Below are 17249 nucleotides of genomic sequence, written 5' to 3'. Positions count from 1 at the left end.
GAGGGTTAATTCTTCAAGGACAAGGAATCAGTCCTACTCCTCCTGCGCCTTGAAAGTTACTTAGTGAAAACGACAGAGTTCGACAAAGCGTACTTTTCAGGTCCTCCTATGATCTTCATCCTTCCTTTTTCTCTTCCGGAGGACCTAGACTCTATGGTCAGTGAGGAAGAGGGACCTCTATGCCGCTGGCGCTTGCGTGATGCGAGGCGGTTCCGCATGCGCGGTGGGGTAGAGCCAAGCGCACGCTGAGGATCGGCCGCTGGGGCGGGTGGACTGTCCGATCTCTGCGATTAAAGAGCACGGCACGGGATCCCGGCGCAGGATTCACACACATACCTCAGGTGACTAGTTCCCCAGATCAGATTCTTTAAGAACTCGCTTTGGTTGTGTGCAGTGACGGGTGTGCGGGGGAGGGTAGGCCCCGGGCTCACACCCCTCCCTTTCCCGTTCCTGCGCGGGAAGTGTCCGACCCCCCCCGCCGGCGCCGGCTGGGTCCGCGGTGTTCCAGGGGGTCCGCGTACCAGCGGAGGAGTCTGGTGAAGCCAAGTGAGCAAGAGACGCTGCAGCCTCTTCGATAGGCTCAAAGTGAGGATGCTTGGAGAGGGGGGCGGCTTCGGGGGAGCGCTGTGACACCCCCGCCCCGGGACGCTCAGCGCTTTGCTCGGGGTCTGAGAATACCGCCGCTCGCCTTTTTTTTTTTTTTTTTTCCTCCTCCTCCGCCCAAGCAACTACTGCTTCTCAGTGGAAACCAGACCAAGCGCTTGAAGGGCCGTTTGGGGTGGGCCGCTGTGTTGGTGAGATCTGGGTTAAAAGGATCCGAGAATAGTTTATCTGCCCGATAATTGATTTTTTTTTAATTGATGCTTACTACCGTATCGCTTGACTTGTGCATTTTTATACAACGAGTCCTCCCTTGCATCGAAACTAACACACACCGTTGAAGAGTTTACTATTCATAGTGTCAATTTGCCGCATCTCAGCACCAATGAGAAAAGACAAGCTGTGGCCCCAACGGTTAAGCATAACTAAAAAGATAAGGGAATTTGGGGGTTAAATACGTATTCAGCCTGAGGCCTTTTTTATTTCTCGTCAAACTTAGGCTGCTTCATTAAACAAGAAACGTTGTTTCTTGGAGAAAAAGCTGTAACAAGGCAGTGTTGGTTTTTCTCCCGGTTGAAGTTATCAAGGAAAAAAAAAAATGTGTGATTATGTGTCTTTTCAGCAGTTCGTGAATTATATAGAGCTTTACTGCCTCTTCTGAGTCGGTCTGATGCCAAGTGACAGTTAATTATTCTCCTAAGATCTCAAAAAGACAGTAGTGATATTTGTGATATCAAGACATTTGTGATATTTGATTGGTGCTTTCTATTTCAACTACGGTGAAATAGTTTGAGAGCCTGTCTGCGTAGCACTGCTCTACTAAAGACTAGCATGCAGAGAACGTTCCCCAGAAACATTTGAGCCAAGTGGGAATTATCACGAGTTATCTCTATCACATAACACACTTAACTTTGTAAAGTGATGGGGACTCCCCGGATCTGTTGGGGTTACTTGACCATGCACTGGTTTAAGAAAGAAGTCCATCCTACCCTTTGACCAGGCAAAATTACTGACAATGCAGGGTATTTGAAATCAGCTTGGAGTTCAGGTAATATATTATTGAAATATAGATATTTTGTGTGGAAGAACACATACTGTATTTTAGTACTCTCACATACGGAGGCCTTCTGGGTTAAAGGTATTCTGCAGTTAATATCAGAAGACTTGGTTTTAGTTCCTGTTCTGGTACTTACTAAGTATTTATCCTTGAGAAAGTCATTTAATATTTCTGTTCCTTGGTTCCCTTTTAATTGATTGCTTCACTTACTCCTTTCAGAGTACTTTATATTGCTTGTATTTGCTTACTAGTTTGTTTCCCGCTCTCTACTTTCTTAAGTAAGAATCTTTAAGTGTCAGTAGTGCTTAGTACATAAATACTGCAAAAATAATTGTTTAACCAATGAAGCTACAAAATGGCAATGATACCCACTTTGCTTTTTAATGTCATGTGTGTATATAGCACATTACACTTTTCAAATTTTTTCCACATTTCTTAATCTCATTTGTTACTCTCCAAAGAGAGGAGAGGTGTGAGAGGTCCATGACACAGACTAGAAATTACAGTTTAATGGGAATGCATTTCCCGAGCAACTACAGCTAGTAAGTAGGAGAGCAAGGCCTGGAATCCATGTCTAGAGTGTTTTGTAATTCTTAGCTACTTTCTATGTCAAATAGCATACCATCACTTGTGTTCTTTTTGTACGCTATGTATTGTAAAGAGATTGGTACCTCTTAAAGCAGTAACATTCATATCTCTCATCAGGATTCCTTTACAAAATTGCCTGTGTGCTTTAATCATCAAATTAAGTCTTACTTCCCCAAAATTAATCAGCTTTACTGTTTGAATAAACCTGGTAAGTAAATGTGGTTAGTTAGTCCCTGTTAAATCTTTTAAAACTGTTAAACACATTTCTGTGACATCATTTACTTTGATATTCAGTTTAAAACTTTTAGCTCTTGAACTTTAGTGCTTTACATACAGATATTTGACAACAGTTCTCCAAAAGAGAGAGGGGGGGGGGAAAGCCCTGTTCAAGAATGAAACAACCAGCTCAGCTGTTTCTTGGTGGGTAATTCTGGCCATTGAAATGTCTACTGCCCTTTATTTGCTAAATCCCTATTTTGTCAAGGTATAAAAGAAATGCATTCCTGCTGCTATTATTAAATTTTGCTTTATTTTTATTAAACAGGATAGATTAGTATTAAAAGCTTGCATTGTGGTGCCTAGGTTGCTCAACGGTTGGGTGTCTGCCTTTGGCTCAGCGTGTATCCTAGGGTCCCAGGATCGAGTCCTGCATCGGGCTCCCTGCATGGGGCCTGCTTCTCCCTCTGCCTGTGTCTCTGCCTCTCTCTCTCTCTCTCTCTCTCTCTCTCTTTCTTTTTCTCATGAATAAACAAAATCTTTTTAAAAGTAAATAAAAGCTTGCATTAATCTTGCTAAAGTACATACTTTAGCACTGAATATGTATATTAATGTTACCTTTTTTAAAAGCTGTTTGTAACTTATATATTTATCAAAACAGTGAAAATACAGCCTGATGCATAATAGCACAGACTATGGATCCAAACTTCATAGGTTCATATTCTGACTTTCACTTGTTCACAGTATATAACAGAACAAGTTACTTAATCTGTGTTTCCATTTCTTCAACTGTAAAATGGAGAGAACATGGGAGAGAGGCAGTGGCCAGATCATAGAGGATCCTGTAGGTAGTGTAAAGATGTAAAAGTCAGTGGGAGGCCACTGTGAAGATACGTGTGGGTGCAGTTGGCAGTCTCAAACTGTACTGCCCCAGAAGTCTGGTGTTCTATGATCTGGATGTTTTGTCTTTAAGATCAAGTAATGGCGGCCTTATTTCCCGATTATAGGGAAAAAATTGGCATGCCTGGGTGGCTTAGTTAAGCGTCTGGCTCTTGATTTTTGGCCAAGATCAGGATCGTAAGATCAAGCCCCACATCAGGCTTACGCTGGACGTGGAGCCTATTTAAGATTCTCTCTCCCTTGCCCTCTGCCCTACTTGCTCTCTCTCTCTTTCTCTAAAAAAAATAAAAGTAAATTCTCACATACTTTTCTTAGGCTTTTAGGTCCTATCACTGCCTATTTTGTGAACTTTGAGAATAGTAAATTGGTTAAGATTAGTAGAAAAACATGAAAATCATCAGCTATGATTAGTTTTATAGCCCTCTTTTAAAAATACACCTCTGTGCATGGTATAATTTCAGTCTTGTAGGTCACAAAAGGAGTGGTGCTGAAAGTAGGTTGGATAGATCAAAGGAAATAGAGTTTAAGAGACACTTGAACTTTATAGTAATGGAGTTCTGTAAAGCTATTCTCAAGAGTAGGTATACTTGTTCAATAAAAGAATTTAGTTGTGTTTAGTTATATTTAATATTTTGTGATTAGTAAATTTTTAGGTTGTATCTTTACACATACTGTAATTTTGGCTAAAATGATAGGGTATATTATTTGATATATGATTTAGGACCATGGTTTTAGTAGTTGGAAGAGTCTTCCCTTTATATATTGGTGGTAGTATATAAAGACTTAGCTGACTTGGAGAACGAGTAGCTTTAGTTTGGCTGATAGGTTTATAGTAGTAGTGATGCTTCCCATCATTTGTTATTTCTTAAAGTGATGATATTAAAATAGTAATTTAATCTTGAGATATACCTTTAATCCTTAGGTCTCAAAGTACTTTATAGGTGGTCATTATTTTTTATGATTCCTCTAAAACTGATGGCAGAGAATCACTCAAGCCTTAAAAAATGTGGAGCAAAGTAAAAATTAAAGCTTGATTCCTGAACATCCGTTTTCTGGTACCATTTAAGAAGTTTAAAGAGGTGAAAAGACAAATAGTTCTTCCAGTGGCAAGATATGGAAAATTGACATTTCTTTATTTTAACGTTAACTGAACACTCACTTGATTCTTTTGTTTAAAATGCAGAATGCCGGGTCTAAGTTGTAGATTTTATCAACACAAATTTCCTGAGGTGGAAGATGTAGTGATGGTGAATGTAAGGTCCATTGCTGAAATGGGGGCTTATGTCAGCTTGCTGGAATACAACAATATTGAAGGCATGATTCTTCTTAGTGAGTTGTCCAGAAGGCGTATCCGTTCTATAAACAAACTCATCAGAATTGGCAGGAATGAATGTGTGGTTGTCATTAGAGTGGACAAAGAAAAAGGTAAGTGATAAAAATATCCAAAATATAAATTTCAGATTTAACATGATTTATTTTAATTTTTTTTGTAAATTGCTGATGCTGTAAAAACCAAAAAAAAATCTTTTATACTTAAATTTGTTTACATACAAAGTTGTTAGAGAAAGATGCCAATTGCCCATCTAAGCAAGACGTCTTAAGTTAGTGGTGCTTTACAATGCATTTTATTTTTTTTAATTTTTATTTATTTATGATAGGCACACAGTGAGAGAGAGAGAGGCAGAGACACAGGCAGAGGGAGAAGCAGGCTCCATGCACCAGGAGCCTGACGTGGGATTCGATCCCGGGTCTCCAGGATCGCGCCCTGGGCCAAAGGCAGGCGCCAAACCGCTGCGCCACCCAGGGATCCCTAGTGGTGCTTTAATTAGCACGTTCCCGTGGCTAGTGTTTGTGAGTCAAATAACTTGACTTTTATTCCCAGAGTTTACCAGGATATTGATAGTTGACTCATTGTGGCTAAACTCAGAAGGGACAGATCCATAAATCAGAGTTTTCATATATTTGTAAGATTCTTTTTTATTGAGATGCCTGGGTGGCTCAGTGGGTTAAACATCTGACCCTTCATCTCAGCTCAGGTCTTGGTCTTAAGGTTGTGAATTCAATTGAAGCTAAATTTGTAATCAGATTATTGGAGGAACATGGAAATAGAGTAAAGGTAAATGGATTTTAAGAATATTTTATATAAATTCTGGAAAAGGAATATACCACAAACACCCAAAACACAGTATTCTGTATATCTTTGATTATTAGTGGGTGTTCTATGAATATTCATTCATAATGTCCAAAATTGCTAAACAGTTGAGGAAACAGGAAAGTATTACCCAAACAAGAGAAAAAGCAAATGGAGACTGACCTAGAGGTGACAATATTGGAGTTAGCAGATAAGGATTTTAGAACAGATGTTGTAACTGCTCAAGGATTTTAGGAAAATAAACTTGTAATGAATGAACAAAATGAAATCTCAGAGAAATTAGAAACTCTCAGAACTAAATATAAATTTTAAAATTAAAAGTATAATATCTAAAAAAACTCACCAAATGGGCTAAGAGCAGGGTAAAGATGGCAGAAGGCCCAAGTCAGACTTGCAGATAGTTCGTTTAAAGAACCAATCTGAAGAACAGAGCAGAGGAAAAACAACCTGTCAAATATTAAAAGCTGTATTCCAAGGGAAGAGAGAGAAAGGGCAGAAAACATATTTGAGGAAATCCTGACCAGAGTTCCCAGGATTTGCCGAAAAAAAAAAACAGATTTTTTTTTTTAATTTTTATTTATTTATGATAGTCACACAGAGAGAGAGAGAGAGAGAGAGGCAGAGACACAGGCAGAGGGAGAAGCAGGCTCCATGCACCGGGAGCCCGACGTGGGATTCGATCCCGGGTCTCCAGGATCGCACCCTGGGCCAAAGGCAGGCGCCAAACCACTGCGCCACCCAGGGATCCCCAAAAAACAGATTTATAAACAAGAAGCTTATTGACAAACTTCAAGCAGGATAAATACTAATAAGACCACATCTAGGCACATTACACTATTGAAAAACAGATCGAGAAAATCTTGAAAGTAACCAAAAGAAAATGATTCATGATTTACAGGGGAACAGTAATACAAATTAGTATGGTACTCTTACTGAAAACAATGGCTGACCGACACTGAGCATTGAATGACATCTTTAAAGCACTAAAAGAGAAAAATTGTCAGCCCAGGATTCTAGAATATTTAAAATATTCAATGATGAAAATCAGAAATTACTTTTTCAGGTGAATAGAAACCAAGAGGATTTATTACTTGATTTCTGTTAGAGGAAATGGTTAAAGGATGTTATGCGAGCCCATGAGGTGTGATGCCTGACATGGGAGATATATAGGTTAAATGTATAAAAGACCATTTTTCCCTCTTAAATTCTTTAAAATACATGTAAGTGCTTGTCTCAAGAAAAGAATACAGAAAATAGGGCAACCGGAGTGGCTCAGTGGTTTAGCGCCACCTTTGGCCCTGGGCGTGATCCTGGAGACCCATGATTGGGTCCCACGTCGGGCTCCCTGCATGGAGCCTGCTTCTCCCTCTGCCTGTGTCTCTGCCTCTCTCTGTGTCTCTCATGAATAAATAAATAAAATCTTTAAAAAAAAAAAGAATACAGAAAATATAATACAATTGAGCCTTTGATGAATGGATACCAAAAAGACAAGTATAGAATCTTTTGACTAGCTTTCATTTGAGTGATTGAGAGCCCTAGTTCCCTTCACTGAAGTGTTAAAGAATCTACAATTACATAATACAAGTGAGTTTCTGAAAACAAAAATCCCTCATCTTATACAGTGTTTAACTGATATGATTTTAGTGAGGAATAAGTCTAAGTATGCCACCAAACAATCTGGTGTAAAAATTTATCGCAGTGGTAAGCTAGTAGTACCTGGGCAGAGATGATATTTTTTTTTTCCCAAAAATTTCTCATACAGGATATATTGATTTGTCAAAAAGAAGGGTTTCTCCAGAGGAAGCAATCAAATGTGAAGATAAATTCACCAAATCCAAAACTGTAAGTATGAGTTTTGAGTGAGATTAGTCTACCATTTAGTAATTTAATGAACAATCAGCATGTGCTATTCTTGGCATAAAATTTAAAAGAAAATCTGGATTTTCTATAACTGTATTTCCATTTACAATTATGAGTTACATAGAAGAGTAATTTGAGAACTTAATTTCAAAAGTTATGAGTTCAGTATTTTTGCCTCATGGTGGTACTACCTTAAGGCATTGCTTATCACCTAATATTCTAAAATGATTAACTGGACATTAGTGTTTTTTAAGTTATTTTAGGTTAAATTAACTATGGGTGATTTCAGTTGATTCGACTTCTTGTAGTATGTAGTTCTTGACTTTAAACCCCATTCTGGGATAACAGAGGCAACCAGCCATTGTATGTTAAGAATAAGCAAGGGTTTGTAAAATGTGAATACAGGAAAGCAAAGCAGAGGCCTATTATTAGTCTCCACCTCCTTCCTCCCCCAGTTTGTTAGGGTTCTTTCTGTTTCATTTTCTTATTTTTGCTGTAATCTTTTACTTATGTACAGTAGGTATAAATGAAGCAAGAACACCTGCTTCTTCATTCTTCCATTTTCCATCTATAGTTTTTTCTTTGGTCCTATTTAGATTATCCTTCATTCTCTAGGTCCTTGGTTTTTAATGGCAATGTTTCCATTGTTTGTTTTTTGTCTTTTGTTCTCACGTATGTTTCTGTCCTCAAGATAAAATGCCAAGAAAACAGTGTTTAAATGAAGAGATTTTTGAAATTTTGCTTAATTAACCCTAGTAAATAAGAGAATAAAAATCTAAAAGCAAAAAGACCATTACCCAAATCTTTCCCTTTGTTTTACTGGTGTGTTTACTACTATGTGTGTGTGTGTGTGTGTGTGTGTGTGTGTGTAATGTTATATATATATATATAACATTAGAAAACACTATCAGTGAAATCCCTTCTTAGTGAACTAAGGACCTTGCCACTCAACATAGTCTCTGGACCAATAGCATTGGCACCACTTGACTGCTTAATACAGGATCTCAGGTCCTACCAAGTTTGAGAAGCTCCACTCTAGGAAACTCACTTTGTTTTGTCCCCTTAGGATAATTGTAAAATGAGTATATTAGATCTTATCTGGACGATAATATGGTAGAATGAAATAGCCAATGTTAGTACCTTACCTTACTCAACTTTTACATGTAATGTGAAAACCTGGGTGGCTCAGCGGTTTGGCACTTGCCTTTGGCCCAGGGTGTGATCCTGGAGACCCAGGATTGAGTCCTGCATCAGGCTCCCTGCGGCTCCCTGCATGGAGCCTGCTTCTCCCTCTGCCTGTGTCTCTGCTTGCCTCTCTCTCTCTCTCTCTCTCTCTCTGTTTCTCATGAATACATAAAATCTTTAAAAATAAATAAATAAAAATAAATTCTTAATCCTGATTGCATGCTGTCATATAGAGTAGTAGTAGTGATAGTTTACCGTTGTATAATAAGCTTTGTGTGATTTACAAATTTTATATATTTGTATCATGTTTTCCAGTTATAGTGTGCTGCATTTGGATAGATTTGATTTATCTGCAGTAAAAAGGAGAGATACCAGTATTGCCTTTTTACAGAAGAGAAAACAAGTTTAAAGAGGTTAATTGGTCCCAAAGTCAAGTTGATCTGGGTCTTAGGACACTAAATTCTGTATTGTTTATACCGTTATACCCATTTGAGTTAACTATTCTAGGAAAGCAAGTATTCCTCTCTGAAAAAAGAACTTGTATGTTAATTGTTTGTTGTTGAGGAATTATTATAGTCTAATCAAAGATTTGTTTTATATGCTGTCTACTGAAATGTAAAAATACATTTTTTTCTATAGATTTCTTATCTTTGAATTCTTGAACCCTTCATTTTGTTTCTAGGTTTACAGCATTCTTCGTCATGTTGCTGAGGTGTTAGAGTACACCAAGGATGAGCAGCTGGAGAGCCTGTTCCAGAGGACTGCCTGGGTCTTTGATGACAAATACAAGAGACCTGGATATGGTGCCTATGATGCATTTAAGCATGCAGTCTCGTAAGAACACCTTCTTGGCTCTGATTCTACCTTGATACCACAGTTACTGGGTCTAGCACACAGGTTGAGAGCCTGACGTGTAATTAAAAAGCGCAGTCTTTGCCAAATTTAGACAAAAATAGTTCCGTGTAAGAGGCCTATAATACGGGCCAATTCTGTGTAGCCAAGCATATATAATTGGGTATACCATAGTTTCCATAAGCCGTATGGTTTGATCTCACATTTTCCCCTCCTGGTTTTGTTATTATTTTGTATTATAGCTACCTATAGGGTCAATGTAGATGTCTCATGTACAACTGCAACCTTGTTTGCTTTACTTCAGTTCCTTAGACCTTCAGCCCATGCTGCTTTAGCCAGTTTCCATACAGCCTCACCCTGGGTCTTATCACCACAATTTAGTGTGCATCCAAAACCTTTAATTCATACGTTCTCTTCTCTTACCACAGACAGCTTCCTGTCCTTCCAGCTCCCCCATAGTTAGTTCTACTCTATGTCATCTTAATTCTTACTCCAGACTATGATTCCAAACCTTTTTCTTCTCCCTGTCTTTTCACCCTCTCCTGCCTTCTTTCTTATTCAGCATAGACATACCATGATCCATCATTTCAATAACTTTCTTGCCAATATCATGAGCCTTTGCCCTGTTTTTCCTTCTGTTACATCCAGCCTTGGAGCGATGTTCCTGCCTTCTCTGCACTTGTAGAATGCTGGGTGCGGCTAGGAAAAACCACAGTCTTGCAGGTTGGTGCCACTGCATATTCACGGTCTCCAACCTCAGCTGCACCTGCACTACTGCCTCCCATTTTCTCTGCTCTTTGTCACTGCCTCCCATTCTTAGAGTGGCTATTTTAGAGCTTTTACACACTCCCATCAGATACCCATGCCCCCCTTACTCTCAACTAGTGTGCTCACTCCCTGTTTTGTAAAGAGAATAGAAGCCATGGCACAGGATCCCCTCTACTCTTTCCACTTCCCCAGCAACCTTCTCTCCCATCTCTTCTCTTCAATAATCAACCTTATTACCTCCTGCACTCCAGTCATGCTGGAATCCGTATCTTCCCTGTTCTCAGACTAATCTTCCTGTGTGCAGCTATTGCTCAAGGATCTTTTTATCCGTTATTCCCTCTTTTGTGTCTTCAGCCTTTCTCTTTGTTGGTTTTGCTCCATTGGCATAGAAATAACACTCGAATTTCTCTAATTTTTCTCATGATTTTATAATTTATACTAAAAGCAAACTTCTTTACCTTCCCTCTACTTTGTCCTGTTGCAAGCACTGTATCCTCTCTTTAATAGCCAGACTCCTCAGTTCTCTGTATTTACTGTCTCTCCTTCTGCACATCATACTCTTTCCCAAGTATTAATGCTCCACAAGCAGCCTCATCACTACATGGAGGTTACTTGGTGCTGCCAAAGGATACTGGTCGTCTTGGCTCTCAGAATGGCCAAGTGGACCTAGGACTGATAGAGCCTCTGGCAAACTGGCTCATCTGAGACTCCAAATCCCTTGCAGTCATCCCACCACCACCACCATGTGACTTTTTTTTCATAGCAATTGTGGGGAAGGTAAGACCTTAACAATAATTCTAATAGCTAACATTTATAGATTTCTCACAACTACCCGCTGTTATTATCCTTGTCTTACAGATCAGGAAATTGAGGCAGAGATTAAAGAATTTGTCCATGTGCACAGTGTTACCAAACAGAAGAGCCCCGATGCAAACCTAGTCACTGGCTCCCATCTGGAGTTTGTGCTCTCAACGATTAAGCATTGCTTTATATTTCTGTCCGCTCTGACTGCAGTCTTACGTGTCTTTCATACCTTGATGTGCTGTCTTCCTCCAGCCCTGGCTTAGCTCTCTCACTTCCAACTCCCCCTCTATAACTGCTCAACATTGGCATACGTTTTTTTCCCTTTTCCTTGACATTCTTTGCTCCATCAGCCATGTAGTGAACTGTCCATGTTTAATGATAATTCTTTGCCATATGTATTTCATATTTTTTCTTTTAATTAAATAAAATTTCTGAAATAGTTGGAAATAATGTTTTGCACTCCCCAACCCACTCCCCTCTGACATCAGTGGTAACTACCGTTCTATAATTAGTATGCATCATTATCTACATATTTATGGTTTTATTACACATGTATCTGTGAATAGATACACATGTATTTTTACATATGTAGAATCATTTTTGTATTTTAAAAGTTTTTTATTTAAACTAAAAAGAAATTTTGTCATAGCTTTCTGTATCTTACAGTTTTACTTACAAGGCTGTTACGGAATAGCAAGATTTTCCAAATTGATAGATGTGTACCCACTTCATACTAATTTCTATGTAGGGTTTCATTTTAAGAATATATGCTTTATTTATTTCTCTATTAAGAGAAATTAGGTTACCCCCCCTTCTTCCCCTCATTTTTTTTAAACCGTGGTATTAATATCCATGTACATTGTCTCTGTACATTTGAGAGTTTCTAAGGTATATACGTAGCAATAGAGTTGTTGGGTCACAGGATTCATTTATATATATCTTTAAATTTACTCAGTTTTGCAAAAATACTCTTCATATTGGTTCTACAATTTATATTTCCTTGAGCAGTTGTATGAGCATTCCTGTTTCTCTTCATCCTTACCAACATTTGGTCTATATCTCAGATTATTTTCCCTTTTGCCAAACTGATGGGTATATAATAATATCTTCTTTGGTTTGCATTTTATTGGTTGGTGAAGCTAACAGCTTTTCATATACTTACTATTTCTTCTTTGAAACATCTGTTCACCTCATTTGTTCATTGTCTGGTGGTTTGTCTTCTTGATACATTTTGTAAGCAATATTAGCTGAGTGAAACTTCCCTGTACCCAAATTCTTTTGCCTTTCATTCCTTAATCCCTGCTTTTTAGGTTTGATGCTTGCTTAGGCCATTTCTATTTTAACATTTTATAACTTTCTTAAAACAGTTCTACTTTTGCTTTTTAAAGTTCTACCATCCTTTTAGTCAGTATTTCAATTTTTTCATCTGTTCATGTTCCACAAACATGCCAGCAACTAACCCTGATCCCTCTCTTGTGGCACTCAGGGGTCAGATGAAATGCCACTTCAGTCCATGCAGCCCTTCCTGAGCCCACTAACCGAAAGTAATACTTTCCTTCTCTAACTAAAAAGGATACACTTTTATTTTTAAATTTGCTTGTATGTTTTTGTTCTTTTCAAGCTCCTTGAAGCAGGACTGCTAATTACGTGGAAATGTTTAATTATAGCGGGATATCCGTTATATTAGACACTTTTAAATTCCTTACGTTAGCCAGATCTCTAAAATTTTTCTTAAAATAATAGTTAGGTGTTTTCTATCTGTCATAGTAGTGCTAAGTGCTTTACTTGCATTATCTAATTTAATACCACAGCCAGTGAGACATACTGTTTTCATCCTCATTTTACAAGGTTAGAAACTGAGGCCTGGAAAGGCCCCAAAACACAGAGTTAATAAAGCGTAAAGCTAGGATTTGAACTCCATTCTGACACTAAAGCCTGTTCTCTTGAAGATTATTCTGTGGTATTGCATTTGGTGTCAGTTATCTATAAAGTAACCTTGGCCTTTTGTGTTTATATGTGTATGTTTTGTTTTGTTTTGCTTTAATTAGAGACCCATCTATTTTGGATAGTTTAGATCTGAATGAAGATGAACGGGAAGTACTTATTAACAATATTAATAGGCGTTTGACACCACAAGCTGTCAAAATTCGAGCAGGTAAGTGATTTTTTAAATGATGTTTAAAATATTTTGCATGAACCAGAAAGCTGTTAAATAATGAGCCTTACCAAAGAATATGTTGCTACATCATCATCTGTAAATTTGTTTAAATGTCTATTTCTTATAACAAGAAAAGTTTAAGAAATTATTTTGCTTCTATTGAACCATCATAAAATGTGTTATATTGATGTAAGTCAAAACTGTCATATATGCATTCAGCTAACCTTAAGTTAGCCCCTTTTCTTTTGAGGGGGGTGGTTTTGTTTTAGTAAATACTTTTAAAATATTCTAAAAGTACAGTAATGTCCTTCTCTGCCTCTGGATTAACCACTGTTATATAGTTCAGAGTATAGTCTTTCAACCATTTTTCTTAGGCACATACACTATATAGGAATATATACGGTTTACATTCCGACGTAAATTGTTTTGTTTTTACAAAAATGGGATCAAACTATGCAAGATTTTCCTCAGCTAGCTTTTTTTCACTTGTATCGTGGTGGCCCTTCCATACAGAACATGAGACTTTTTCTCATTCTTTTTAATGGCAAGGTGTGTAGTATTTCATAGAACAATAAACCAGTCTTCTCTTGGTGAACATTTAGGTTCTACCAATTTTTCACTACTACAAAAACACTACAAATTAGCAGCCTTATAACAGACACTTACCCAGTTGTATTAGTGCTCTGTCAGGGAGGCTCCTAAAAGTGGAACCACTGGCGCAGAGACTGTGTAATTTCTAAACTGTTCTAAACAATTTGCAGTGATTGTTTCACTCAGTCTTTATCACACTCCTCTCCACTGTGCAAGTAAGGAACTGAGGCACGGAGAGGTTGGAATCATAGTTTTAATCCAGGCATAGCCAGAAATCAAGGTGTTTGTTAAATTTCTGTCTTTTATAGTTTTTGTCATTTGGGGGCTTGTATGGAAAAGAAAATATAATTTCACTGTTTACTCAGATATTTAGAATTATGAAAGTTAAAGGGCTCCTGGGTGGCTCAGTCAGTTAACCATCCTTCCTTTAGGTCATGATCCTGGGGTCCTGGGAATGAGTCCCACATTGGGCCCCCTACTCAGGGGGGAGTCTCCTCCCTCTGCTCCTCCTCCGCTGATGCTCACGTGCCCTCCTTCACTCTCTCAAATAAAAAATGAAATCTGGGGATCCCTGGGTGGCTCAGTGGTTTAGCGCCTGCCTTGGGCCCAGGGTGCGATACTGGAGTCCCGGGATCGAGTCCCGCGTCGGGCTCCCGGCATGGAGCCTGCTTCTCCCTCCTCCTGTGTCTCTGCCTCTCTCTTTCTCTCTCTCTCTCTATGTCTATCATAAATAAATAAATAAATATTTTAAAAAATAAAAAATGAAATCTTAAGAAAGTTAATAGTTGGGGTTGATTTCTAATTGAAAGGGTATGGAAGCTTTTATAAGTATATGAATGCTAGTATATCTGCCACACCTCTGTTTTCTTTTAAGCCTTTAAATACTTCTTTGCATTTTTTGGTATAAGTTCTTGAATTTCTATAATTTTAGATATCGAAGTGGCTTGTTACGGTTATGAAGGCATTGATGCCGTAAAAGAAGCCCTGAGAGCGGGTTTGAATTGTTCTACAGAAACCATGCCCATCAAGGTGAGCAGTTTTCTCTCTCTAAAATACCAACCTAAACCAAGTCAAGATTCTTTTTATGATCATGTTTCATAACAAGAGTTAGGAAAAGTGGTTCTCAGTGATGTTGTCTAAGGGATGCTACTGCTACTATCACAGTGGATAAAGATTTCTATGGTATTTAGTGCCAGAGGGCCAGCTGTGCTAAACTTCCTTTATAATATAGAGTTGGTGTGTCCCTGATGCTCCTAAGACCTTGAAATGGGTAATGTATTTTCTCGTATTCATGCATATCTTTTAGGACTTTTGGTCTGAATCTTTTAAGCAATGCAGTTATCCAGATGGTTGTTATTCAGAATCTCTTAGATTTTCTTCTGTCAGTTTAATTTAAAACCAAATAAGAATTTTTGTTTTGGAGACAAATTATCCATTATACTGATGATGACTGTAGTTATTTTAGCCACCAGACATCCAGAAGTCATAATTCTACATAATTGATATTGCAATGGACTGTTTATGCTGTATTATATCACCGAATCAACTAGCTTTTGCTACATTAACAAACCACCCCCAAATTGCTGATTTACAGGATTGGAAATAAAATTTGGAGTGATTTTTGTTAAGGTAGCAGATTAGCAAAAGAGTTCTTAAACATCCTAATAGTTTGGTATTGGACAGATGTGTTCATAATTGAATTTTTGTCTTCTTCCTTAGATTAATCTAATAGCTCCTCCTCGGTATGTGATGACTACAACAACCCTGGAGAGAACAGAAGGCCTCTCTGTTCTCAATCAAGCTATGGCTGTTATAAAAGAAAAGATTGAGGAAAAGAGGGGTGTCTTCAATGTTCAAATGGAGGTAAGATCTGTAGTGTTTCTGCTTTTTCTTAAATTATATAAGAAATTAGAAAAAAATTAGGGGCTCTGACTTCGTTCAGCTGGTAGAGCATGAGACTCTTGATCTCAGGGTCTTGAGTTCAAACCCCATTTTGAGGTTAGGGATCAGATTAGATAGAAAATTTAAATCATCTAAAATACTTAATCATTGCTTTTTAAAAAATGAGATACATTTAGGATTATAACTCTGTTAACCCTAAAATAATCATAGACTCAGAGGGTCCTAAAAGGGCTTTTTATAAGTAAACAAGAACTGTCATATGATGGTCACTCAGGACTAAGGTCACTGATGGGGTTAGGTTTATTCCCCTGCAACAGGAAAAAATTAGGCAACAAAAATGAGTGCTTATTATCAGAATTTAATGTGGAAGGCTTAAAATTTGATCTCAGGATTAGAAACATTAGTCTGTATTTTCCTCATCTCAGCAAAAATGAAACCTAAATAGAATTTATTTTGAATCCAGAAGATGCATTTTTATAAGACATCTTGTGGGTTTGAAAGATAACAGCCAGTTTTGGCTTATAGAAATGACCAAAGGGAATATTTTGTTTTACTACGAACATATTTCTTTTTCCTATATTGTCTTACTCTTATGTATTTCTTCCATCATTTATCTAATGGAATTTATTAATGATACAGTAATACTCAAAAATGAACAGATATGGCAGAGTTGTTAGACAAGTGTTTCTTCAAGAGTTAAAACACTAGGGAGTCATGGTGTTGAAATGGAATTTGTATACTGTTGAACTACCTCACTTTGAAATTATGCCTCTGCTTCCACAGCCTAAAGTGGTCACAGATACAGATGAGACCGAACTTGCAAGGCAGCTTGAGAGGCTTGAGAGAGAGAATGCAGAAGTGGATGGAGATGATGATGCAGAAGAAATGGAAGCCAAAGCCGAAGATTAACTTTGTGGGAAACAGAGTCCAGTTTAAGGAACACAGAGCAGCCCTTCCTGGCTGTAAACCCTAGACTTGAAAGTTTTCCAGTATTGAAAACTTCAAAGCTGAATATTTTTTATTTCCAAGTATTTAAATGTTCCAACAGACCAAAACGTGATATGCCTTCCTAAAAGTCAGCTGTTTTCACACAAGAGCTCCAACATTCAGCAGTTTTTAAGGGAGTGGGCCTAATTTCACTAGAGACAAATCTTTAAGAACAGTCATAAAATTGGGCTTGTGGTTTCCATTTCTGATGTCTCCAGATTGGCACCCCTTTGTAGTTCAGTGCCTCTATGAGATTTACCAGGGGCACCCAAAGCAAATAGCCTCAATCTTTCTATATAAAATGTATCAAGCAAACATTAAATAAATTTCTGGGATATTTAACTATAGGCTTCTTCCTTCTTGTCACCAGTTAAAAACATAATGATTACTAAGACCCTAATTCTATTACTTTCATTTTAGTCTAGATGTAGAACTATAAGGGCAGGTGACCAAAGGATCTATATAACGGATCCTTTCAAAAGGAGGGTTTAGAGAAAATAATTTTGATTTTAACCACAGTTACAAGTTGACTGTTAGGGGAAAAAAGCCTTAAATGCAATTTAAAGATTACATAGGATGTGTGCCTTTTACCAATTTGAAACTGAGGACAATATATGGTATGAGGGGGA

At 37.9% G+C, this 17249-nt stretch overlaps 1 protein-coding gene across 1 annotated transcript; it reads left to right on the top strand.

The window, feature by feature from the left end:
* The first annotated feature begins 212 nt into the window (after positions 1-212).
* Positions 213-16962, top strand: EIF2S1 (eukaryotic translation initiation factor 2 subunit alpha). The gene is made up of 8 exons (XM_055304269.1): positions 213-341; positions 4545-4786; positions 7276-7355; positions 9241-9392; positions 13031-13137; positions 14663-14760; positions 15451-15594; positions 16417-16962. Exons 2-8 carry the CDS (start codon positions 4546-4548, stop codon positions 16540-16542), a joined length of 948 nt encoding a protein of 315 aa, XP_055160244.1. The 5' UTR covers positions 213-341; position 4545; the 3' UTR covers positions 16543-16962.
* The last annotated feature ends 287 nt before the right edge of the window (positions 16963-17249 follow it).

The sequence above is a fragment of the Nyctereutes procyonoides genome, unplaced genomic scaffold (genome assembly GCF_905146905.1).
Source record: "Nyctereutes procyonoides isolate TBG_1078 unplaced genomic scaffold, NYPRO_anot_genome, whole genome shotgun sequence".
Lineage (NCBI taxonomy): Eukaryota > Metazoa > Chordata > Mammalia > Carnivora > Canidae > Nyctereutes > Nyctereutes procyonoides.
The sequence above is the reverse complement of the archived record's forward strand: the minus strand, read 5'-3'. Positions and strand labels throughout refer to the sequence as shown.

Excerpts from the sequence above, each read along its gene's own strand:
- EIF2S1 (XM_055304269.1), top strand. The coding sequence starts at position 4,546 with ATGCCGGGTCTAAGTTGTAGATTTTATCAACACAAATTTCCTGAGGTG. Across the intron at positions 13,138-14,662 it reads AGCTGTCAAAATTCGAGCAG|ATATCGAAGTGGCTTGTTAC; the intron begins GTAAGTGATTTT and ends CTATAATTTTAG. Across the intron at positions 14,761-15,450 it reads CAGAAACCATGCCCATCAAG|ATTAATCTAATAGCTCCTCC; the intron begins GTGAGCAGTTTT and ends CTTCTTCCTTAG.